Here is a 24,280-nt window from a genome sequence, read left to right on the forward strand (position 1 = left end):
AAGTAAGCAGCATGTCAACGAATTACATTACCAACTCCTAACTTCCTCCAAGCTCACATTAATGTCAATCAGCAAAGTTTTTGCCACGTTCAAAGACACCAGAACCAACCCAAACTAAATCTAAGATATGGAAAAAAAAAATTTCAAAGGCCTTCGGAAGTTATTTTTTCCCAAAAGATAGCCTCTCCATCCCTTGGGCCCTTTTTCTATTATTTTGCTTAAAGCTTCCGTCAATTTTTCATATACTTCAAATTTTTGGTATTCCTTCAGCTCGATCCTGCAGCCTCAATCCCAGCAAACAATAGAGGAGAACCTATTTATAATCAGAGCTCATTGACCTATGTAGATGAAATTAGATGGAGACAGAAGCGTACAGAGAAATGGGCCAAGGAGGGGGTTGAAAACAGTAGATTCTTTCATCGGTTCCTATTGTTTCGGAAGAGAAAGAGAGAATATGATTGTGGCACTGCTATACAGGGGCAAAGCTTAGCAGATGACAGTGATGTTAAAGTTGAATTTCTTGACTTATATAGAGATCTGTACACCAAACGACTGCATTAAAGATCACCTCCGGCCATTGACAATTGGGACTCTAGAACTATAGATCAGGCTCTTGCACTAGAAACCCCATTTACTGATCTGGAAATTCGGCACACCTTTCAGAAGTAGTATTTTTGGGCATTGTTTTTCCTTTCTTAATTTCCAGTGGGTTTTTGATATCTCGTTTAAGGCTAACAGTTTCCAGTTAGGTTGGACTCTTTAAGCTGTCCCTTAATTGTTTTGTGTTTGTTTAGATCGAAGAGTTTCATTTTGGTAGAATTATTCGAACATTTCAAGATTTGTTGCTATTCGGTTTTTTAGTTTGAGATCGATTTGTTTATAGTTTTGTCTTCTCCTTTTGGTTGTATTTGGTCATTGTGGTTGTAATTGCTATATTTGTTTTTTTTATATTTTGTATTTTGAGCATTAGTCTCTTTTCATTCAATCAGTGAAAAATCGTGTTTCATTTTGGTAAAAAAAAAAGTTTAATTCAATTGACTGTTTGGGATTTTAAATCAATGAAATTTAGAAGACATTTCCCTTTTCATTCTCTTAAATCATAGCATGTACTAGCAAATGTTTTACAGTATTGAGAATTAGGCTATAGCATGCAATGGACTTGCTCATCTAAAACAATGAGAATAATCAAAAAAATAAATCCAACTGTTACCAGTGCAGCACAAACTTCGCTATGAGCAAGACAATTGAGCAGAATTAACTTGACAAATGAGGCAAGAATCAATATACAAGAGCCTCAAAATGAACATGGAACTCAAAGCATCAAAATATTCTAAAAGAGAAGAACAATATTCACTTACTCCATCAAAAAAACATGTCCGTCTTTCACAGAAAGATCTGATTTCTTTTTGAATGCTCCAGGAGATCTAACAGATCTATTTTCACCACGCAAATTTTGTGTCCTTGGCATTATGTATATTTTCGAACGAACAAGATGAAGTAAGGAATTTGGTTGCACATTTTGGGCAGCCAAAGACTTTTCTCTTTCAAGCTCCTTTCCAGAATAAAATAATTTAATCATTTCAGAGGGCTTCATATCTAGCCAGGAAGGAAAGAAAAGGTTATGAGCCCCATGTTATCATTTAGTGAAAAGGAAGAAAAAGAACATGTGATCATACAACACACATGTACATTACACAAATTGTAGAAAGGATAAACTAGTGAAAAATACCCAAAAAGAAAAATTTGATAACCTAGCTTCTTGGAAGCTTTGGCCATGATGGATGAAACAGTCTCCTCAGGATCAACAATATGTTTACTGCCTTTGCCTCCTAAACTCTTCAGAATAATTTTCATTGGTCCTTGAGTAGGTAACTTTTGTAGTTCTTTGACAGTCATCTCATTATCATGTGGATACCATAAAGCTTTAGGGCGATGAAAATTAGCTAGCTCTTTGCTGCAAAGAAGTAGACAAGAGCACGTTGGTCGAGTGAAATTGCTTTTGATAAAATATAGCCATCATCCGAAAGAAAACAATGACAAATGTATAATGATACTCATTGATCAAATTTTGTTATGGTTGTATTACTTTTCGATCCCTCTGTTCTTGAGCACTCTTCCTCTTTATTGCATAATCTTTTCTTGGTTTTATATCCATACAATACTCCTAAGGCATTCTTCCCCTTTATCAATAGCTTTTTCTTGGTTTTATATCCATATAATAAGTCGTAAGCAATACCCAAAAATAACAAATCAAATCAAATGGCATCAAACATGGCAGAAAAACTAACGTATTGAAGCTATAACTCAATCAAGTGGAGCTCCATACGTCTTCCAAAGATGTAAATAATATCCACATATTTAACTTACAGACATTAATTATCCTGCACATATCAAACACAGACATTAATTATCCCAGACAACTTTGACACATTCAAATTTTAAATACTTAGTATCTATACCCATGAGACAATATCTGTGATCCAAATCCTAATCTTAGATATTTAATATCTATACCCATGAGACAATATTTGTGATCTAAACGGCCCCTTGTTTAAGGCCAAGTAATTGAGTCATGAAGTTAGTTGACGCATACATTAGTAGGCCCATTATAAAAAATAAAAATTAAAAGTTAGAAAATTAGTCTTACTTGCTCAACTTCAGCTTCATTGTCTGTAACATCATGGCGGGTTTTGAATGGAAAACCTTGATACCATGAACTGAACGTTTTTTAGAATTTGATTTCAGTTGCTGAGATGCTTTTCTATTCGAGTAGTGCTTGTCATTAGAAACAAATCGCCAGCCACCTTGACCTCCACTGCCAGATACCTCAAAAGAATTTCCATTGACTGACATTGATGACCGTGTTAAAATCATGGCTCCAGAATGAAACTGAATGTACTTGGATTCGTTTTCATCTGAAATTTCAAAAAGCATGTGTTCATCTTCAAGATCAAATATAAATTTTGGTTTTTCAATAGGTTCATCTGTTTCCCATAGTACTTCGTCTAACCAAGAACCTTCCAGCATTCTTCTGTTCTTTGGAGAAAATTTGCTAAAGGATCTGACAGTTTTACTTTGAAGCTCATCTGGAATATTTTCCTTTATACCATCTGATTGGCAAGAATCGTCCACATCCTTCCAGGATTCTAACCTCAACATCTGAGGATGATAAATCACATCTGGTGATACAGATTCTTCCGTTCTTGAAATTTTTCTTGAGCCAAATGGCTCCAATAATGGAAACCCATGATTGTAAAGACTCTGTCCATCTCCATTTAGACCAATACGGTGTTCTGATCGAACAATCTGAATAGAAACTTGTGGTTCCACATCCCTATTAGGTGAAGCTTCAATATCAGATCCAGATGCCTCATAACTCCCAGCAGCATTCTTACTTGAGACCGGAGAATCGTCCCACAAAATTCTCTCTTCCCAATTTTGCTGATCTAGAGGGTAAAATTTGTTAAACAATAAAAAATTTGATCCAATGGGAACATTTTCTGCAACAACCGGTTTCATAGGTTCTGCACCACAACAATGGTCTTTTTGTTGCCAGTCCACTCTCGAAGCCGTTACATCGACCCCTTGCACAACACCAAATTTATTATATTCCAGCTCATCCACATCAAACATAGTAGTATCATCTTTAACATCATACGCTGGTTTCACATATGATACACCTCGACTGAAGCCATGTAAAAATGCCTCTTCATCCTCTTCAACAATATCAGATACATCTGCAGACCTATATTTATCTGTGAAGATGGCGGAGAAAGAACAAGATATAAAAAACTATAAGCTCAAATAATAAAAACCCAGAAAAACAGTTGGTCGCTAGCCTTGATTGTGTTCGTTACAGAACTATAACAGTTCATGAAAATAATCATGCCAGTTTGAGATGAGATGAAAAGGGACTTGAAATAGACAGCCGCGAATAAGGTTCGTGGGACATGCACCTCTACGAGTATAATATCTAGAGGCTCTCTTCTCCTTTTTCTTCAAACTATCATGAACACCAAAAATTTCAGAAAATTGTAAGATTGCCATCCCATTCTCCATGCACAATACAGGTAAAGGAGTATGAGACTTATCATCCTGTAGCCGCTTCTGTACTTCAGGTGTCCCCTGTGAACAATTCAGACAAGAGAACTGTAACGATGCTTTGGACAGGATGGTATCATGCAAAATCTAAAACCAACAGGTTACCGTATGACAAAAAGTTCAAATTACGACTAGTTAGATTCAGTTGCATAAAGAACTAAACAAGAGAATAACTACGACCTTTAAAGTACTGGTTGAACAATTTAGATTTCTTAGGTACATTTACCTCTGTTCTCATTCACAATGTATATCTAGTTAAGACTCAATAGTTCAACCCAACAAAAAAATCAATAAAAGTAGTGTTAAAACAATAGAATAAAAGAAAAAGAATAGCACAACAAGATCCAACAACAATAAGAACTATGAGGAACAAATTCACCTTTAGCAAAATATCCAAAATGCACAAATAAAATTGCCAACTAACCTCATGCAAACCTTCTGCACCACCAGTTGTAACTTCATTATTGAGGAGGGCAGATTGTAGATCACCAACTGCAAAAGGTTCTTCTCCTTCAGAAACAATATCAAGGCCTTCACCTCGCTCATCTGAAAGAGCCATTGTAAAATTGGTCAAATATCACTCACTTACTGTCGGCCAAGAAGGAATCAAAGAAAAGAAAAAGAAAGAAAGAAAAATTGGTCACATATCAATCACAGATGGTTCTTTTCCCAAACATGATTAAAGGGGTTGCCTCATCTGATATGCGACTTAGAGAGTTAACTACAGAAATTGCCATTATAATCAACTAGGACACAAACCTAACATGTGTCCACAATATAAGCCTGTTCACATTGAATTGTGTTTCTTTATTAGTTGTTCCTGAATTGCCTCTCAAGAGTATCTGGTCACTTATAGCCTCGCTAGAAATAGAAAGTGTAATTGTAAGATAGGAAGAGAACAAATACCCATCTTCTTGTACTCAAGAAGTCAGAGAAAAGTATCTTTCTTATTATCATTTAGAGTCAAAGTAAAGTTACATATATATAGAGAGAACAAAGAAACCCTAGACTATATGTACAATTACGATAATGGACATATAATATAAATATATATATATCATAACACTCCCCCTCAAGTTGGAGCAAATATGTCGACCATGCCCAATTTGTTACACAGATAACTTATCCTTGCTCCATTTACAGCTTTAATCAAAATATTTCCCAATTGTTCTCCAGTCTTCACATATCCTGTGGACACCAACCCATCTTGGATTTTCTCACGAATGAAGTGACAATCCACCTCAATATGTTTAGTTCGTTCATGAAATACTGGATTAGATGCAATGTGAAGTGCAGCTTGATTATCACACCATAATTTAGCTGGCACCGTAATAGAGAAGCCTATCTCAGATAATAGTTGGTGAATCCATACTATTTCGCACACAGTGTCATAGCTCTATATTCTGACTCAGCACTCGAACGAGAAACAATTAAGGGGATGAGTGGAAAACGGTTTTTAAAACCAATTAAGGGTTGTTTGAATTGTTAGTTATGTCTTTTGGTCTCTCAAATGCCCCTAGCACCTTTATGCATCTAATGAACCAAATCCTCTAACCTTTTTTGAACCAATTCATTGTGGTATACTTTGATGACATACTCATCTATAGCTCCACTACAGAAAACCATCTCAAACACCTCCATTTACTTTTTACTGCCTTACTACAAGAAAATGAGCTGCAAATTAACCTTAAAAAGTGTGATTTTATGTTATAGCATTCATTTTATTGGCTTTATCATAAGTTCTAACGATGTTGCTGTTGATCCTAAAAAGATTGATTCTATTAGTTCTTGGCCTCGACCAAAATCTCCAAAAGATATTCAATGCTTTTTAGTCTTAACTTCCTTTTATAGAAGGTTTATAAGGAACTTTAGCACTATTGCAGCCCCTTGACAAATTGTAAGGTAGTTCCCAATGGGGACAAATAGAAGAAGACAGCTTCTTGAGATTGAAAGAAGCTTTGGCTAGCCCCTGATCTAAAATTACCTAACTTTGATAAACCATTTGAAGTCATTGTAGATGCCTCGAGTTTAGGAATAGGAGTTGTCCTTAGTCATGGGGGTCACCCTTTAGAGTATTTTAGTGAAAAACTAAGTGCCTCAAGACAGAATTGGAGTACCTACAAACAAGAATTGTACGCCTTCGTGCGTGCCCTCAAACAGTGGGAAAACTATATTCTTGGTAATACTTTTATTTTGTTGATTGATCACTTTTCTCTTAAATTTCTGAATTCTCAGAAGAATATTAGTAGAATGCATGCTCGATGACTCCAATTCTTACAACGTTTTGATTTTGTTATTAAGCACACTTTAGGTAAGACTAATAAGGTTGTTGATGTCCTCAGCCGTAAAGGTATACTCCTTACCACCCTTCAATCTCAAATAATTGCCTTTGATCACCTTCCTACTATGTAACCTACTAACAGAGATTTTAGAATTATTTGGAAAGCTTGCTCTAATCATAAACCTTGCAAAGACTACCACATTGTTAATGATTTTTTATTCAAAGGTGATGTTCTGTGTATACCTCATACATCTCTAAGAGAGACCATAACCAAAGAAGACCGCTCTAGTAGCTTGGCAGGACATTTTGGCCGAGACAAAACTTTGGCCGCAATTTCCTCTAAATTCTTTTGGCCATAACTTAATAGGGATGTCACAAACTTCCTTAAAAGATGTTCTATTTGCCAAACCGCTAAAGGTAATTCTCAAAATACAGGGTTGTATACCCCTTTACCTATTCCTTTCACTATTTGGGAAGATTTAGCTACGAACTTTGTGTTAGGCTTACCAAGAACTCAGAAGGTTCATGATTTAGTTTTTGTAGTTGTAGACCGTTTTAGCAAAATGGCTCATTTTATCCCTTACAAAAAAAAAAAACTTTTAATGCTTTGAATATTGCTAATCTGTTTTTCAAGAAATTGTTAGATTACACAGAATTCCTAAAACAATAGTCTCGGATCGTGATGTCAAGTTCTTGCGCCACTTTTGGAGATCCTTATAGAAGAAATTTGACACCAATTTACTGTTTAGTACAGCCAGCCATCCCCAAACTGACGACCAAACAGAGGTTACTAACCGTACTCTTGGCGACCTCATTCGATGTCTTAGTGGGGATAAGCCTAAACAATAGGACCTAGCATTGCCTCAAGCTGAATTCGTCTTTTAATCACATGGCAAATCACTCAACAAGGAAGTCTCCATTTGAGGTTGTATACAGTAGTCTCCCTCCGGTTACTTTTGATTTAGCTCACCTTCCTTCTGTTGTTGATGTCAATATGGAAGCCGAAGCCATGGCTGACCGTATTTCCAAGCTGTACCAAGAAGTAAAGAATCATCTAGAGCTCCCTAATGATTCTTACAAAACGGCCACCAACTCTCACAAGCATTTCAAGGAGTATCAAGTGGGTGACCTTGTTATGGTATATCTTTGTAAATCTCGTCTTCCTGCAGATCATCATTCTAAAATGACCAACAAGCGCATTGGACCATGTCAAATTTTGGAGAGACTCGATCCCAATGCTTACCGATTAGATCTTCTAGCTACCATGAGAATCAGCCCATCACTCAACGTTTCTGATCTTTCCCCTTACCATGCTCCAGACTCCTTTTCTTTGGCCCCCTAATGTGCATTCAAGGACAAGTTTTTTTTGCTAAGGGAGGGGTTTGATATAGAATATCTTAGGTTCTTGATGTTTCTTTATGTTCTTGATGTTTCTTTAGGTTCTTGATGTTTTTTTAACTGTTTCTTAAGTTTCTTGATTTTAGTTTAGGTTTATTATTCTTGTATCTTGAGTTAGTTCAAAAATAACTAACTCATAACAAAGTTAGTTCACAAAATAACTAACTCATAACTAATTCTCATTTACCTTTCAGCCTATAAAAGGCTCCCATATTGATTAATAAAATCATCTCTCGAGGTATTATCATAAAAACTCTGTTGCTTTGCATCACTATTACTTAATCAAGAAACCAAACATCTAACCAACTTCATTATTCTATATTGACTATATCTCATAAAAGCTCACTGAAAAGCCATTTCATTCTCAAGTGTATGCAATAAAAATTCCTGTCACTAGAAACAAAGTTTAAGACGGAAATTAAAAAATAAATAAATAAAACTAAAGAGTAAACTTTGGGTCTTCGACTCATTTCATTAAATCAATGAAAAATCTTGTTTCCATTTCGAAAAAAAATACAGGCATCTTAAAGTGCAAACAAAGATCAACTTTTTACAATAGATAATCCAATCTTGTAACAAATCAAAAATAAGTAGATGAGTATTATAGCCAACATGAGTTAAGCTTAACTGGAATCCAAGTGTATTAGGAATCACGAAGTATGTGGTTCAAATCCTCCTACCCCTACCCCCGATTGTTGTATTAAAAAAAAAAAAGTAGTTGAGGAATGTAAAGAAAAACTCTCACATCAAAAAGACAATATCAAACATGATGAATATAAAAATAAAACTATTGATTACAAATTAAATCTATTCAGAAGATAAGAAAAATGAAAATACCCTACAAACTGCATCGTGACATCTTTTCTTTTGAAACGGAAAAAAAAAACTTGCATTGAAAAACTGGAGACCAATGCTCAAAGTACTTTTTGTTTTTTTAGTACAAATGCTCGAATTATATGAGAGGAAACAAAAGTAAGAAAAACTTCAAACTTGCTAACACAAGGATAAATCCATAGTACAATATAGAGACAAAAGCTCTTCAGAATAATAAAACAAACTAGATGAACACACAACTAAAAATGAATATTTAGCAAAGAGAACCATTGATAAAGAGCTTAACTCAAACAAACCCAAAATCAATAGAAAAGAGAACTTCTAGCTACATCATGACATCCGAAACAAACACAACAAGAAAACTTCTAGCTACATGGATGCTTATTTAGTAGAAGCATAGCAGGTGAAATTATAGTAGTGTTAATGTAGAGAATGATGACAGAAACCTGATGCATGGATGATTTGAGGTTCAACGCTGTTATTTACAATATCAGGCACCTTTTCAAAGTCCTCATCGTAATCTTCATCATCAAATACAGGAGCTGTAGGCTCCAGTGTAGCCAAAGAAACTTCAGCAGAAAAATATTCTCTTCTTGGCAATAAGTGGTCTTCCTCTCCGACGGCTTCAATCTCTGGACCGTCATACTCTTCATCAATATCTTCATAGTCAACTGCATCTTCAGCCTTTGCATCATAATCTGAGAGTACAAATACCACCCCAGTCAAAGGGAGTCAGATGGTGGAAGATGAATTTACTTAACATTAACACCAACATAATATATACATATATGCTTGAAAACTACACCCTATGGACATGATCTAGTGTGAGCTTAGTTTTGTATTTCCTCTTTTGTAAACGGATATGATAAGGGTGCTATGGAGTGTCAACCTAGTAGAAAAGTCTAGGTGCACCTACTAGATTTCTATTGTCCAATTTGTATCATTGCATTCTAAACTTTCCATGAAAGTGTAACTTCATCCAAAAGGTCAAAAACAAAACTAATAACAACAAAAATGTATTATGTCACTCTCCTTAATTTGAGGTCGCTCTTGTTTATGTGTTTATTTCCTGATCATATAGGTTTTGAGCATAATCCAGGAGGAATAAGCCCTTAAAAGCCATCCTAAATTGGAGACTTAGAGCACCCGTAGGGCAAAAGAATGTAAAAGGGTACCCAGGGGTTGACGCCTCTACACTAAAGCAAAAGCGTGAAGAAGTTCAAGTGTCGCAACGTCGCCTGGCACTAAATCCAATAGCTGCTTGATGAGGAGGCACCATGGCACTCCTTATGGCACCGCAACACTACAGAGTTAGACGAAACTATGGTGCAATGGGTAGAGACACAAAAGCACAACGTCACAATACTCTCACAATTTCTATTAAACCAACCCTAGTTGCCAACACAACTTATCACGGAATTTTCAAGATTTGGCCTCCGAGAACTCCCTCGATGTAAATTGTATTGAACAATTAATTAGAGTTCCAAATTAGTACAGCCCTTGATCGTAATGTGAATTAATACGCATGATTATGATGCTAATCATCTAAACATGTTTGTTAATTTGAGAATTTGGACATCCATGTAGCTTTCTAAATGAGATAGGCTAAGCTTATACAATTAAGGTTGCAAGTTTTCACACAAGAACGTATAAGATTAAGTGAGCAAGTTAAGGAGAATTTCAGAATAACCCAAGCTAGATGCTTTGTTTCATTGATAATTCACCGCACTCACTAATCTCTCCAATATCTTCACTTTAATTTCACTCATTTCAATCTTTTAAGCTATTTCTCATTTAAAACATTCACCAATTAAACCCCCAATTTTCAATAACTATAAGCCTTTGATTGAGAGATTGACCGGCTCTCCATGGTTCCGTCGTCACTAACTTACTATGCCAATACTACAAAGTTGGAGTAGGCACAAAACTAATTTGATTGATCCAAGAGATTCGACACCCCTTCAATCTGACTAGAACCATTGGGCAAGGAAGCAATTATGATAAGACAAGCAAGTTAAGGAGAATTTCAAAATAACTATGATAAGGCACGGGACAACCCGCCTGACCCTACAATATTTGGGTGTCAAAGAAACTCGTAGGAAATTAATTCCTAGGTAGGTGGCCACCATGAATTGAACCCATGACCTCTTAGTTAGTTATTAAGGTTATGTCTCCCTTTTGACCACTAAGTCAACCTATGATGGTTGATAAGATGAGCAAAGCTATCATCGTTGTCGTCGACCAATTGACCTCCTTGATGATTATCGCTTAACGACGTATCTAATGGGTCACAAAGAAATTGGGTTTTAAGATGGATATAAGGAAATTATCTGTGAACGTTGAAAATAAAACTTCTGCCGGCGAGTTTGACAAACAAAGTAGAGGAAAAGTCCTTCGAATCATTGAGTCACATCTAGGAAAGAAGTTCTTTCTCATTGGAGAAGAAATTATTGTAGTGTGGTTAATCAATGCCTTAGAGGAAGTATTGAACATGCCAAAGCTCCAACAATTCTCCCAGAAGACTTATTGCAACGGAGGTTCTCAGAAAACAACGAATAAGGTTTTCTGTAATTTTCTGCCTTGCAACCAAAGCCAGGCTGCTTTTTGGAACAAGTCATCTTCACTCACATTTACACCACTAAGGACTGATTTTTTCCAATTAACCTTCTACCCCGAACACCATTCAAAAACCATAATTGCATCCTTTAGCTTGAAAAGCATCTGATCATCATATTTGCAAAAAAGGAGGGTGTCATCGGCAAATTGGAGCAAAGGAAGGTGGATTAAATCCTTACCAACAAGAAAACCCTTATATTGCCCATTTAAGTGGAGATTGTTCATGATGGCTACTAAAACCTCACTTACAAGGAGGAATACGAAGGGCAAAAGAGGGTCCCCTTGGCAGATTCCTCTAGTAGCTATGATACGGCAACTTGATTTCCCGTTAATGAAGATAGAGAATTTAGGTTCTTCAAGCAACCCATCATCCAAGCTCTCCATTTGGAGCTGAATTTTTTATGGCATAAAACCTTCTTAAGGAAACTCCAATCCACTCGGTCAAAGGCCTTTTCAAGGTCAAGCTTCAAATGGACTTCTATTCCTTGGTAGAGCTGCAAAAACTGATTTTGGAACATTTAGTGCCGGCGAGAAGGAGGAGAGATCAAAGCCTTAATCATACAAGACTTCTCTTACTCTCAGCTGGTCAATGGAGTTGTTGTAGTCGTCCTACAAACTGGGGGCTTTTCTAGAAACTGGGAGGTTTAAAAATTCAAAATCACCAAAGTGTAAAAAGATGTTTCCCCTCTTTTGGTCTGAAATTTCTATCGCTGAAGGGACAAAACCGCAAAGGTTCTTCTTGACAGGATTCGAGCTTCACTACAGTTAGTAAGATTCAAAGTTTTTTGGCTATATCTGTAAGGCCTCCAAAATGATCTCCAATTGGCTCAAAAATACTTCTACACCATAAATCAACGAGAAGATTCTTAACTTTGAGCCAACCTCCATATTCTTTCAACACAAGTGGTCTATTATGTTTCATGTTGTCCCATTTTTCAAATTTAAGATGGAAGTTTCCCCATGTGTGCCATTTTCCTTCCACGCCAATGAGTTCACTGAGGGAGCCTTGATCAAGACTAATAAGAGCATTGTCATCATAAAGGGGATTTATAACAATAATGATTTGAAAATTCTTTTCCAGTATCTTGCGAATCATCCTCCATTCATCGGAACCAAATAGTTTTGATATAATCCAAAGTTATCAAATTAATCTTGGCCACTTCATGATTCTTAATTAATCAATGCTTTTGAATCAGAGAGGGACGACGACCGAAATCATTAAATTTGCCTTGATAATTGAAAGTCTGGCTGGGTTCCTTTTTTCCACCCGTTTTATTGGAGTTATTGGACTTGACCATCTCTACATAGCTTACCTTTTCCACCGGTGATCGGGAGGGAACCTTGGTTGAGTTGTCTGAAAACCATCCTGTATAATCAACTATATCGACCAACTTTTCCAGCATTTGGCAGAAAGATGACCAACCTTGCTTGTTAACTTTGGAGCAAACTCTAATGGTGAAATGACCTCCTGAATAAGGCCAAAGTCACAGCTAAGGATCCAAATTAGCTTGAAACTTGGAAATCTTTAGTCGGCCTCTGTCAATGTCAGATTTCTTGAAGAAGCGTTCTACAAAGGTTTTGAGGACATTTGAAATGGTAAGTTTGGTCCAACAAAATAGAGCATCAGAGATTGAAATGGATTTGTTGGCTTCTACATCTTCAATAATGTAGCCATCATTCTCTTTCCAAATGCAATAGTGTGATTGGTTAACTTTGCAGCTAACAATCTCCATGCTAAGAAAAATTGAGCTCGTTGAAGAGGGGGGAGGAGGAGAGAGAGGAGAGAGGGGAGAGAACTTACCATCGGCAGCTTAGAAATTAAAATTAAGGTTAGAGTAGAAGAAATTATTGCCCAAGTTGTAACCTTTCATGAGTCATGAGGCTAACTTACTGATTGATAGGGTGGTTGGAATATATGGAAGCTTCTCGCCGGAGGATGCCCAACGTATTCATAGAAAACCAGAGAGCTCGAATCTGAACCCGATTGATGTTTGGCACATGGAGAAGCATGGAGCTTGCTTAGTCCGATTATCGATGTTATTGACATTGAGTCCGAGGAGAATGAAGCAATGAACAGAAAAAGCCCAACTTTCTCCTAGGCACTTCAGAGTCACGTGGAAGTGCGTCCACATCTAAGGGCTTTAATATAGACCAAGCCCACTTGGCTGGTGAACCAAGGACACAATTAGATAAGGGTAAAGGAAAGGTTGTTGATGGCCCCATATGCTTGAGCTTCAAAATGGGCCTCGGCCCACGGGTATAATTATTAAAGAAAGACAGACGGAAGGAATGGACACAAGGATTCAACCTGGGCTTCGGCCAAGGGTACTTGTTAAAGAGAAAACCCAGGAAATTAAAGGGGTGAAGTTGTACTCAAAGAACGATGCAAAAAAGGCATTAAAATTTGTGGCTGAAAATAAAGCGATCACTTTCCTAAAAAAAGGAAAGATCCATTCGATGGTGAAAACAAGTATGCAATCCTCAAAGAAGGTGGGAACCGACCAAGATTTGAAAGATTTTGAACCCCAATCTGATAATTCTATGTTGAGCCCTAGGAGTTTGCCTCTTGACAATCCCTTCACACCTTTGGTAGAAGAGCCGAAGGATTTTCCCATTGATTGTAATGATTTTCCTTCTGTAGATAACGAAGAGTTGGTTGTTGCGCAAGTTGACAATCAGCTGGTCTGTGTTGAAGAAGATGGCAGCACATTAGAAAACAAAACAGAGGAGGATGTGCTTGTAAATGGAACTGACATTGAGCCCTTTGTGACCACACAAAAATCGTTCCCTTTAAATAAGAAGGTAGTAGATGCTTTGTGGGATTATAATTTTTGTATTACAGCAGTCTCAAAAAAAGCAAAGCGTTGAAGAAGAATGGAGGTACCGCGAAAAAATCAAGTAAAGAAATGAAGGCTTTATTGAGTAAATGGGGAGAAGGAATGATTAGCAAGTAGAAGCAATAGTGAACAGGGCCTTCAAGTTTCTCCCTGTTAGTTCTCTCTTGGAACATTTGAGGCCTCAAAGCTCGCCCCAAAAGAGCTCTTATCAAAGACCTGATAGTCAAGTTTAATCGAAATGTTGTCATTTTTCATGAAACTAAATCTAGTGACATCAATCGAAGGTTTATTAAATATGTTTGGAGAAACCGAAGAACTGGGTGGGTCGCTTTGGATGCCATTAGATGTCTACCGGTATTCTCATTATGTGGAAAGAAGACTCAATCACTATGATTGATGCCATGCAAGGTCATTTCTACATTTCTATCCATTTCAATTCTTTCGCCAATTTTAGTGGGTGGACTACAGATGTTTATGGGCATTGTGCATAAAAATAGAGATGATTTTTGGCAGGAGCTTTATGATTTACATGGTCTCTGTAGAAGTTTCTAGTGTAGTGCTGGGGATTTTAATGTCTTTAGATGGGTTTCTGAGAAGATTGCGAGCGGGTGCACGCTAAAAGTATGACCATTTTTAATAATTTAATTGAAGAGATGGACTTGATTGATATTCCCATAAGAAACAGCCTTTTCTCTTTGTCTAGAACCAGTTCCTCTTTTGTTGCTTCTAAAATTGATAGATTCCTTCTCTTCAAGCCTTGGGTACAATGGGTAGATTTTTTTCGAAATGTTGTTGTGAATAGGTCACTACTGATCACTTCCCTATTCTTCTTAGTTTAGGCTTGCAGTCTTGGGGCCCAACACCTTTTAGATCGAAAATATGTGGTTGAAGATTCATACTTTTAGTAAAAATTTGGAGACTTGGTGGAGAGGTTTGAAGGCAAAAGGATGGTTGGCTAAGTGTTTATGGAAATGCTCAAGGGCTTGAAAAAATATTCTAAAGAATTGGAATAAGGAGGTCTTCAGAAATGTCAGCTGCCGAAAGAAAAGTTTGTCTGAGAAGCCTGAGTTCCTTGATAAACTCAAAAAGGAAGGGGTTTTTTTAAAAATGGAAACAAGTTTCTTTATTAATGATAATAAAAGGACTAATGCTTACAGCACAAGAGAATTATACTAGGAGCAAAAAGGACTAAAATGACTAAACTATCAATAAAAACAAGAGGAAGGGGTCTTCTCCAATGAAAGTAGAGTTGAGAGGGATGTCTGTAAGACAAATTGAGCTCAATTGGTGATCAAAGAGCAGACGGACACCGGCCAGAAGAAGCAAATTTTTCATTTTGATGTTGGAAGACAGTGAGGGTAGAATTCTTCTTAGAGACAATGAGATCACTAATGAGATTGTTAGTTTTTAAAAATTTGTATATGAAAGACAACAATCCCCATTTAATCTATGATGGGCTGCATTGGAGACCAATGAATGTTGAGGCTAGGCAGGCACCGAAGGCTCCTTATGAAAAGCAAGAGATTCGGGCTGCAGTGTTTGAATTAGGGAACATAAATTGCCAAGGCCTGATGGCACAATCGAGAAGTTTTATAAAAACTCATGGAACATTTTAGAAAGTGATTTAATTGAAGTATTCCACGATGATTTTTTAAAAGCGGAATTATAAAAAAAGGTGCAATTAAACTCATACATGCTTGATCCCCAAAAAGAAGAAGCCTAAATGGGTGAGTGAGTTCCATCCCATCAGCTTGGTGACATCTGTATAAAATTATATCAAAGGTCCTCACTAAAAAACTAGAAAAGGTCCTTCCTTCTACCATCCATGATGCTCAAAAGGCTTTAGTAAACGGGAGTCAAATCCTCGATGCCATTCTAACTACTTCAGAATCTCTTGAAGAATGGAAGGTGAAGGGAAAAAGGGGGACTTTGCTAAAAGTTGATCTTGAGAAGGCTTATGATAAAGTCGATTGGACCTTCCTCGATGCGATCCTAAAGCTCAAAGCCTAAAGGTTTTGGGAAAAGATGGAAGAGGTGGATTGGGTTGTCTTTCAACTATCAATTTCTCTATCATTATGATTTATCAATGGAAGACCACGTGGGAAGATTATGGCGCAAAGAGGGGTTAGGCAAGGTGACCCCCTCTCCCCTTTCTTATTTACTATTGTTGGCAATGTCTTCAGTATTCTTTTTTTCTTTTTAAACGGAGACAAACTACTTTATTAATAAAAACAACTCAAAGTATAAGAGAGTTATACGATGAGCATAATAAGAAAGCCTAGAGAGCAATAAGTGAGGGGGGATCAGAATGTTTTGAGTAATCTTGTTCACTATTGTAATGAAAGAAGATGGATCCAGGGCTTTTCCTTGGGCAACCCCTCGGTTGAGGTAACACACCTTCAGTATGTGGATGACACTTTGATCTTCTGCTCTTGGTGTGATGACGATCTTAGGGGTTGGTGTTCTATTGTAACCCTTGGTTTGTGGAATAGCTAAAGCAACTGGACCAATAATGATTGATATTAAGTTGCTTTCATTGATAAGCTTAAAAAATGCACAGTTCACAAAATATTTTTAGTAAGCATTGTGAAAAAGCATTTGAAGAATAAGGTATCAAACATAAAAACAAAACTTGTAACACCACGAGGTAAATTTTGCCATGAATACAACTTCACCTGGTTCAACAGCATCCGATTGTATTTTTGATGATTTCGTTGACAACTGAAAAAATTGAAAATTTTCAGGTCTCAAAGAAAAAAGTTAGAACAATAAGAACCTATCAAACTTGGAAAGACACGATAGTCATCTGTTATTAAAGATGCAAACAAGTAGTTACGTACAAAGACCCCTAAACAAATGAAACTGTATAATATTCAGAAACTTAAAGACTTCTTACATCAATATCTGTCAAAGTTGGACCCAACTTATCAGCCAGTGCATCCAGATGTTCCTTAGCATCCTAAAACACAAGATCGTATCCTCAGCATCCATGATACAGTATGATCAGAAATTGAGAGTCAGACAAATAAGATGAAAGGTCAATTATTTAAACGAACAGTTCATTACAAATATAAGAAGTTATGGCTTTCTTCAGAATTTGCATACTGTAACAGCTTATATATGGAAGATAACAAGTCTATTTGCAAAAATCTTTGGTGCCAAAACCAGCATTCCAATACAAAAACCTTCTAATAGAATGAGTTCATAGCTCACATTTTCCAGGCGCATTGTCCTCCTCCTATAACAAATCTAATTTTACAAATATCACAAGAAGCAACAATTTTACCTCATCAAGATAATCGGCATCAAGATCACCAGAATTATCCACATTCCCGAACATAAACCCCAAGAATCGATTGCCACCACCAGCATCCTCATAGTCGTCGTCATCTGAAGTTAAAATATAATAAGTATATATGCATGGTTTTCTACTCGTGATCAACAATAATACATAACTTTTTTGTTTTCAGTTTCTAAAATAGATTTTGGAAATTGTTGAAGTTAATAAAAGCAATACCTCGTTTTCTGCCCTAAAGTTACCTATCCCTTACCCCGTGCAGTCCAACAACTTGGAACCACATCCTAACCCTTCCCCTCATCCAACCCTTTCCACAACCATGAGATGTCTCTCAAAAGCTTCTCCAAAGTCTTACTAACCGACACAATGTGAGGTGTTTGAAGGTGTTCCTCACTAGTGGATCCCAAAACGATATGCCCCAAGGGTTATGACAAAAAGAAAGCCCTAAACGATGAGCACCGTAAGACTCTATACTTCTTCGGAAAAGGACAACCTAAAATAGTATGACCATGAGTTACATGGATTATAAAAGTGATTTGGTGTTTACATAGATCCACAGCATTTAATGCAGGAGTGATTCACAAAACAAGTGGAAGTTCCTGATCCTACATTGTGTTCTGAAAATTTCCGAACATCTTTCACTGCCAAGAGTTTGGAGTAGGTAACTCATGTCTAATTGAATTGCCAAGAGTTACTAATTACTTAGTATCAATCAATATAAATTTTATAATTACTGTGAAAATTAGAATTAAGGAGATCGTTCACTATAAGTTCATTGTATTATAATTTGACTTCATTGTCATAATAAGCCTATAAATAAGACACCCAGATTTGACATTAATGAAAACTTAAGTTTGCTACACCAACCTCACTCATGCCTAAGATGAAGAGAACAATAACAAAGAAAAAGATGTTTAGACAATCAAACTGTAAACTTCCTATCATGAAAAGATAAAAAATCCATTCAAACAAAAAGCCTGAAACTGGTTTAAATCAAGTGGCTTTACCTTCATCCCTTTCGTCCGGGGAATCACCATATGTTTCGCCGCCCATCTAAGACCCACTTCTCTTCTAACAAGAAAAAAAGGGGGGGACCATAATTACAAGAACAACATATAACACCGTATGCCATGCTATGCTTACTTAAAAGAAAATATAAAGTAAGAATGTAATTAGAATCTTCATGAAGTACGACCTTGTCCCAATGTTGAAGAAAAAAAAATAATTTTGAAAGAAGTAAGATAAAGATAGGCCTCCAATCAATTACACCTAGTTTAGGCGACAGTATGTAAAGATAAATTAGTGTCGGGGTGGGCAAGAACCGTAAATCAGACCCTGGGCGGTAAGCGACAGAGAAATGAAGGGAGCTGCAGCAGAAGGCGATGACGAGGCGGCGGAGATTGCTGCAGAGAGAGAATTAGAGATAACCGGGTAGTGGGCTCGCCGGCGAGCGGTTGCGACTGCGGCGGAGAGGAAGACTGGCGAGAGAACAAAAACAAGAGATCGGAGAAATTATATAAATGGGGTGCCGGGCCCGGGGAACGAAGGGGGAGGATTTTCTTTTTTTAGGGGAAAATTGTTTTTTGTTTTCTTTTTTATAACACGATTTTGATCGGAACACTTTTAAGTTGGTAGTGTAATTTCAATTTTGTAAGCTTTTTATAAGTACTTCATACTTGGATCCATCAACTTTGGCATTTATATGTTTTTCTTTTAAAATTAAAATTTCGGCATATAACAAATTATAATAAACCGTGTGTTATTACATTACTATTTGTTTATTAGAATCATTGCAATCTGATATTTAATTGTTTGTGTTCGGATGCTAATTTTCTTGTCTTTGTTACACTAATATATGTTTCGAGTGAAGTTTATTGCAATTTAAATTATAACATTATATAAATTAAATGGGATTTTTCAAAAATATAATAAAACGGCCAAATATTGAACAATCCAAAAAATAGAAAAAGTTCTGAGGCCTACAAAGAAAAATATCAAAAATGTCATATCAACAACATGCCTAATATTAGATACACAATCATTCAAATTTGGCTATTGTTTGGGGATAACTAAATCTAAAACGACTTATTTTTTTTCAATTTTATGTTTAATTTGATTAAACAATCATTTAGATTTTGTTACCCTACCTCAAATCTAAACGATTTTTTTTCAAGGTTTCGTATAGGATTATTTATATATGTGGCTAAATCTTTTTTTTAAGATTCTATTAGTGAACGATCGTTTAGATTTGACTACTCCAATCTAAACAATTTTTTTTTTTTCAAAATTCTTTATACACCATCTTTTAGATTTGGTTACCCTACCTTAATCCGAACGTTTTTTTTCAAAATTATTTATATACGATCTTTTATATTTGGTTACCCTAATCTAAATGACGTAAAAAAAGGAAAAGAAGAAAGACAATAGAAAAAAATCGCAACGAAAAAAAGAGAGAAAAAAATAAAGACGATAGAAGGAAATCAAATTTGGTTACCTAAATCTAAACGACTTAAAAAAAGAAGAGGAAAAGAAAGAAATTGCAGTGAAAGAAAAAAAAAGAAATGAATAAAGATGATGAAAGAAATGGCGGGAGAAGAAAGATGAAAGAGCAAACTTAAAATATTTAAAAAATGGCTAACATGGATTTTGTTACACGGCCCGTATATATTTTAGTAGTTTGTTATATTTATGAGAATTTTCCTTACAAAATATCACGTGTTACTATCACCTCATTATCTTGAATTCAGTTGGGCGACAAGGTCAAATAAGCTCACCAGCCTTCTTACATAAGGATGATGTCAACTACTTCCTAGTGAAGAAAGCTCATATCACCTTCCAATTCAAGGCATAGTTTAATTGTGTTTCTTAGCCAAAACGTGATAGGTAGAGTACCTTGCAACTTTCCAATCGCCAGCTTTCATAGTACACGACTCCTTGCATAACTCATTCTTGTCACATGTCACTATTACAAATTTGATCTTTCTTGATGCACGCAAAATTTGATTTCTTGATGGTCATGGCAAAGGACCATCAAGAAAAATATTTTTTTTGATACAATGTTTATCTTGACGGTCATGTACGTCAAGAAAAGTTCTCATATTTTGTTAAAGAAATACGAAAATTCATAAAAAATGTGGATTATTAATTTCATTGATGGGCAAAGTTCCTTTAGTTTCGTTGATGGTCCGCAAACGTCAAGAAAACTATTTCTCGATGGACAATAAACATCATGGATAATATATTAGTTGACGGGCAATATCCATCCAGATAACTAGGTTTCTTGATGTACAAGATCCATCAAGGGATGAATTTTCTTGATTTGCAATGGCCATCATCGAAAAAAATTAATATATTTGTTTTGGATTTCTTCATGGGTTTAGAATTTTCTTGATGGGTCAGGTTTCTTGATGGACATAAAAGAAAACGATGGGCAAGGTCCATCAAGAAACATGATATCTTGATGGGCAATGCCCATCAAGAAAAAGAATTATAATTTTGGGTTTGCGATAAGATCATGGGCAAGGCCCATCAAGAAAACGATAGCTTGATTGACAATGCCCATCAAGAAAAATATTTTCCACTAACCACAAAATTCGGGCCCTCATTAACGGACTAAAACACGATATTCATCATTTTTATCTCATTCACTCTATTCCCAAATTAAATTAACACTACTCTAATTTTATCATTTTTCTTATTAATTTCTAATTTTTTTTAAAGTAAAGTCAAATGGTTAGGTACATAACTTGAACAAATTTTTTTCTAATATTAAATTAATAAATCCATTTACATTTAAAATTTATTTAAGAAAACTCATTAAATACAAAAGACCAAATGGTGTAGTCATTAATTAAATTTAAAATTATTTAATTTATTGTTATATTTATGAGTTATTTAATCAATTAAAATAAAAATAAAAAGTGAAGGCATTGGTAGTAATAATTAATTTATTAAAATTAATTTGTTAAAAATTATTTTAATAAAACAATTTATTAAAATAAATTAATTTATAAAATTTCCCTCCTAACCCTAATTTTCATTTCCTCCTTTCTCTTCCCCCCTTTCTCTTCCAAATACATCTCAAGCCTCCATCTCAATATCTCAAACCTCCATCTCAATATCTCAAGCCTCCATCCAATCTCACCACTGCCGCTGGATGCCGACCACCGTAACCCGCCGCCGTCATTGAAGATGCAACAGATAAAGAAAAGTTGTTTTACTTGTAGATCTTCGGAGCAAGAAAGATTGATGAGTTAATTTGAATGATCTCTCAGAGGTTATTTGATCTCTCTAATCTCTAGTAGTAAATTGAACAATGCTTTGATGGTTTAATATTTCCTGATAAGCGGGATGGAAAACCCGAGTTACAGTTTCAAAATTTTATTACCAACTGTTGAACCAATGAACAATTCCCCTCACTGGCATTCTGAGGAACTTATGTGTGTTGGAGTAGTAGTAGGAATCTTACTGATAATTTCTTTTCTTCTTTCTTCCTTCCTTCCTTTCTTTTTTTTTCTTTAAGCTTAAAACAGTTAAGATTATCATTTTTCTTTTTAGTATTTATGTCATAATTATTTTCCGAATGATCATGTTTCTCTAATTTCACATATTGAATTTGAAAATTTCAGACGAAAGAGTTTTGGCGTGAAGCTGAGATTCTTTCAAAGCTTCACCATCCAAATGTGGTGGCCTTTTATGGTGTGGTGCAGGATGGATCAGGTGGGACATTGGCTACGGTGACTCATGGTCAATGGCTCCTTGCTGTTTTACTTGTGTTTCTTTTCCAGTGTTCATTTGAAGGTGGTATTGCGGGAGAACCTAGATCCGAGGCTCATGGTGGTTATGTTTCTCTGCCTTTATTCATTTTATCTTGTTGGATGTTGTGTTCTCCAGCTTTCATTGGTAGGATGATAAAAGATATGATTGTTCAATCTCTATATAATTTGAAGGTTCACAATATCATGGAAGTAAGGGATACCAATTTTTGAATGCTCAACACTATGAATATCTTTTCACGTTCCTAGTGGAACTTTTTTCTTTTTGTACCTAATTAATATATCGACCTCATCAGGTATACCTTTTGTGGTTTGGCTACTTTGATTCTGATCAATGAGGTTCACCGGTTGGACTTGCAGAGTTTACTTGTAAGACTTTGTTGAGGAAAATTAATCACCATTGCTAATCCTGCTCTTCATTTGTATTAAGACCATGTTGTTTGGCTTCAATGCTACATGTTATTTTGACATGTTATGGATAATATTGGAATCTATTTCAATACATTAGGACTGGGTGGTGTTTCGTCAAGCTGCTTTAGAGTGTGGATTTCAGGGAAGAACAAATAAGTTGGTTGATGGATGCTATTCGTTTTGGCAGGTTAGTTTTGGTATTGTTTGATTCAGCGTTTCTTTGGTTTTCATTTGATTTTTTTGTGACAATAGGGAGGCGTTTGCTCACTATTAAAAAGATTAAGTTTGGATATTGATTAACAATCAGTTCAACCTTATGCTCGAGAAGGCTCTTCTTTTGATGATCTATCAACTGGTATGCCATCAATTTTCTTCTTTTGTTTTCAACCTATCCTTAGAGCATGTTATCTTCATCAATATTTCTTGGTATAAATTGTCATATGGTTTTGATTCTCTTTTGTCCAATTGGAGATGTCTTTTGTAACTCATTTGGCCCTGTAATTTCATACATCAATGAAGTTGTTATAAAAATAATAGTAGCAAGACAACAGTTACGTGAATATAATGGATTAATTTTTTCAGACCAATTACAAGTTAGAATTTTGAGCCTATTCTGAACGTCTGCAACATACATCACATTTTTCTTGAAAAAATTAGCTTTGTTCTCTTCCAGTCAAATAGCAAAGCACAAATTTAGAACTATACAATTCCAAAAATACTTTTTTGCTCCAAGCATAAATTGCCCTAGTAAACAAAGATTAGACATCTCATTACGGGAAAATACGGTGTATGTACTCGGTTCGTTAAGAATTGAAATCTATGGTCAACACGTAAATATTTAACCGTAAGTTCACATTAAGTGTATATTTATTATGTAAATTGCAGTTTGTTATTTTTTTTATTCTTTTTAATTCAGAAGCTTAAGAATGTTTTATGCTGAAATAAACACAAGAGCTCGACCTCTTACTTGGGTTTCTGTTAAGGTATGAGTACTTATATTATAAATAAATGATAATGTGCGTTCAGTTTAAATATTTATTTTTATTTTAACATGTGTTTTGAATATATGTGTGCGTATAGTGTGCTCAACAGCCGGGCAGTACAGAATGTGGGTATTACGTGATGAAGTTCATGCAAGACATAGTAAGGCAAAAGAGCATTACAATTACAGATGTGGTATGCATTTTATTGCATCATATCTCTTATAGCTATTATTCTTACGCTTAGTACAATCTAGTAATTAAATTACATTTATTTCATTTACAGTTGATGAGACGAGCACCTTATACTCAATTTGAATTAGATATGGTGAGAGTGGAATACTGTGACTTTCTAGAACGCTACATATGATACATGTTTTTATTGCAATGAACGGGTAGTTTTTATATTTATAGTTTAGGTATATCTTGATACGATGTCCATTTCTGTAGGATTATGTCTTAATCATATTTGTTAGATATTGTTTTTTGTAGAACAACATTGGTTTACAGTTGATTAATGAAAATTAATTAGTTCATTTGATGGATGTCTAGTAATTTTATGAAATATATGTTACTTGTTTGTTTCAATTATATGGTATGATGGTATGAATTTCATATTTGTGATTGTTGATATTTTTCATTAGTTGTTTGAAGTTGGGAAGTTAGAAGTTTCGAATTTTTGGAGTTCTGGATTTATGTGAGTTCTGAGTTTTACAGGTTATGTAGTTGACACGCAGATTTGAAGGAGT

General features: G+C 35.6%; 1 protein-coding gene and 1 long non-coding RNA gene across 11 annotated transcripts in view; one reads left to right on the forward strand and one right to left on the reverse strand.

Annotated features, from left to right (window-relative positions):
- LOC103497604 (transcription initiation factor TFIID subunit 1) overlaps nucleotides 1-18,988 on the reverse strand; it is a 39,240-nt gene extending 20,252 nt beyond the window's left edge. Inside the window, exons 1-11 of one of the 6 annotated variants that reach the window (XM_008459846.3) lie at nucleotides 18,700-18,988; nucleotides 18,373-18,433; nucleotides 17,354-17,457; nucleotides 16,964-17,026; nucleotides 16,743-16,788; nucleotides 9,061-9,312; nucleotides 4,526-4,647; nucleotides 3,957-4,125; nucleotides 2,648-3,755; nucleotides 1,752-1,954; nucleotides 1,359-1,596 (exon numbers count right to left, since the gene is read on the reverse strand). In XM_008459846.3, the coding sequence (XP_008458068.1) occupies nucleotides 1,359-1,596; nucleotides 1,752-1,954; nucleotides 2,648-3,755; nucleotides 3,957-4,125; nucleotides 4,526-4,647; nucleotides 9,061-9,312; nucleotides 16,743-16,788; nucleotides 16,964-17,026; nucleotides 17,354-17,457; nucleotides 18,373-18,418 (2,351 nt within the window). In that variant the 5' untranslated portion in view covers nucleotides 18,419-18,433; nucleotides 18,700-18,988. Of the gene's footprint in view, nucleotides 1-1,358; nucleotides 1,597-1,751; nucleotides 1,955-2,647; nucleotides 3,756-3,839; nucleotides 4,126-4,525; nucleotides 4,648-9,060; nucleotides 9,313-16,742; nucleotides 16,789-16,963; nucleotides 17,027-17,353; nucleotides 17,458-18,372; nucleotides 18,437-18,687 lie in introns of those variants that run through there. The other 5 variants (XM_008459844.3, XM_008459845.3, XM_008459843.3 and 2 more) reach the window with 5 other exon arrangements.
- A 1,841-nt stretch (nucleotides 18,989-20,829) lies between these two features.
- On the forward strand, nucleotides 20,830-24,067 carry LOC107991590 (uncharacterized). Of its 5 annotated transcripts, none has more exons than XR_007819017.1 (5): nucleotides 20,830-22,084; nucleotides 22,153-22,906; nucleotides 23,468-23,534; nucleotides 23,632-23,727; nucleotides 23,818-24,067. It is a non-coding gene; the product is annotated as an uncharacterized LOC107991590 (long non-coding RNA). The 5 variants fall into 5 exon arrangements; XR_007819016.1 differs by having other exon boundaries at nucleotides 22,153-22,332; nucleotides 22,437-23,534; XR_007819013.1 differs by having other exon boundaries at nucleotides 22,153-23,534.
- Nucleotides 24,068-24,280: the final 213 nt, after the last annotated feature.

The sequence above is a fragment of the Cucumis melo genome, chromosome 1, assembly GCF_025177605.1.
Source record: "Cucumis melo cultivar AY chromosome 1, USDA_Cmelo_AY_1.0, whole genome shotgun sequence".
Taxonomy (NCBI): domain Eukaryota; kingdom Viridiplantae; phylum Streptophyta; class Magnoliopsida; order Cucurbitales; family Cucurbitaceae; genus Cucumis; species Cucumis melo.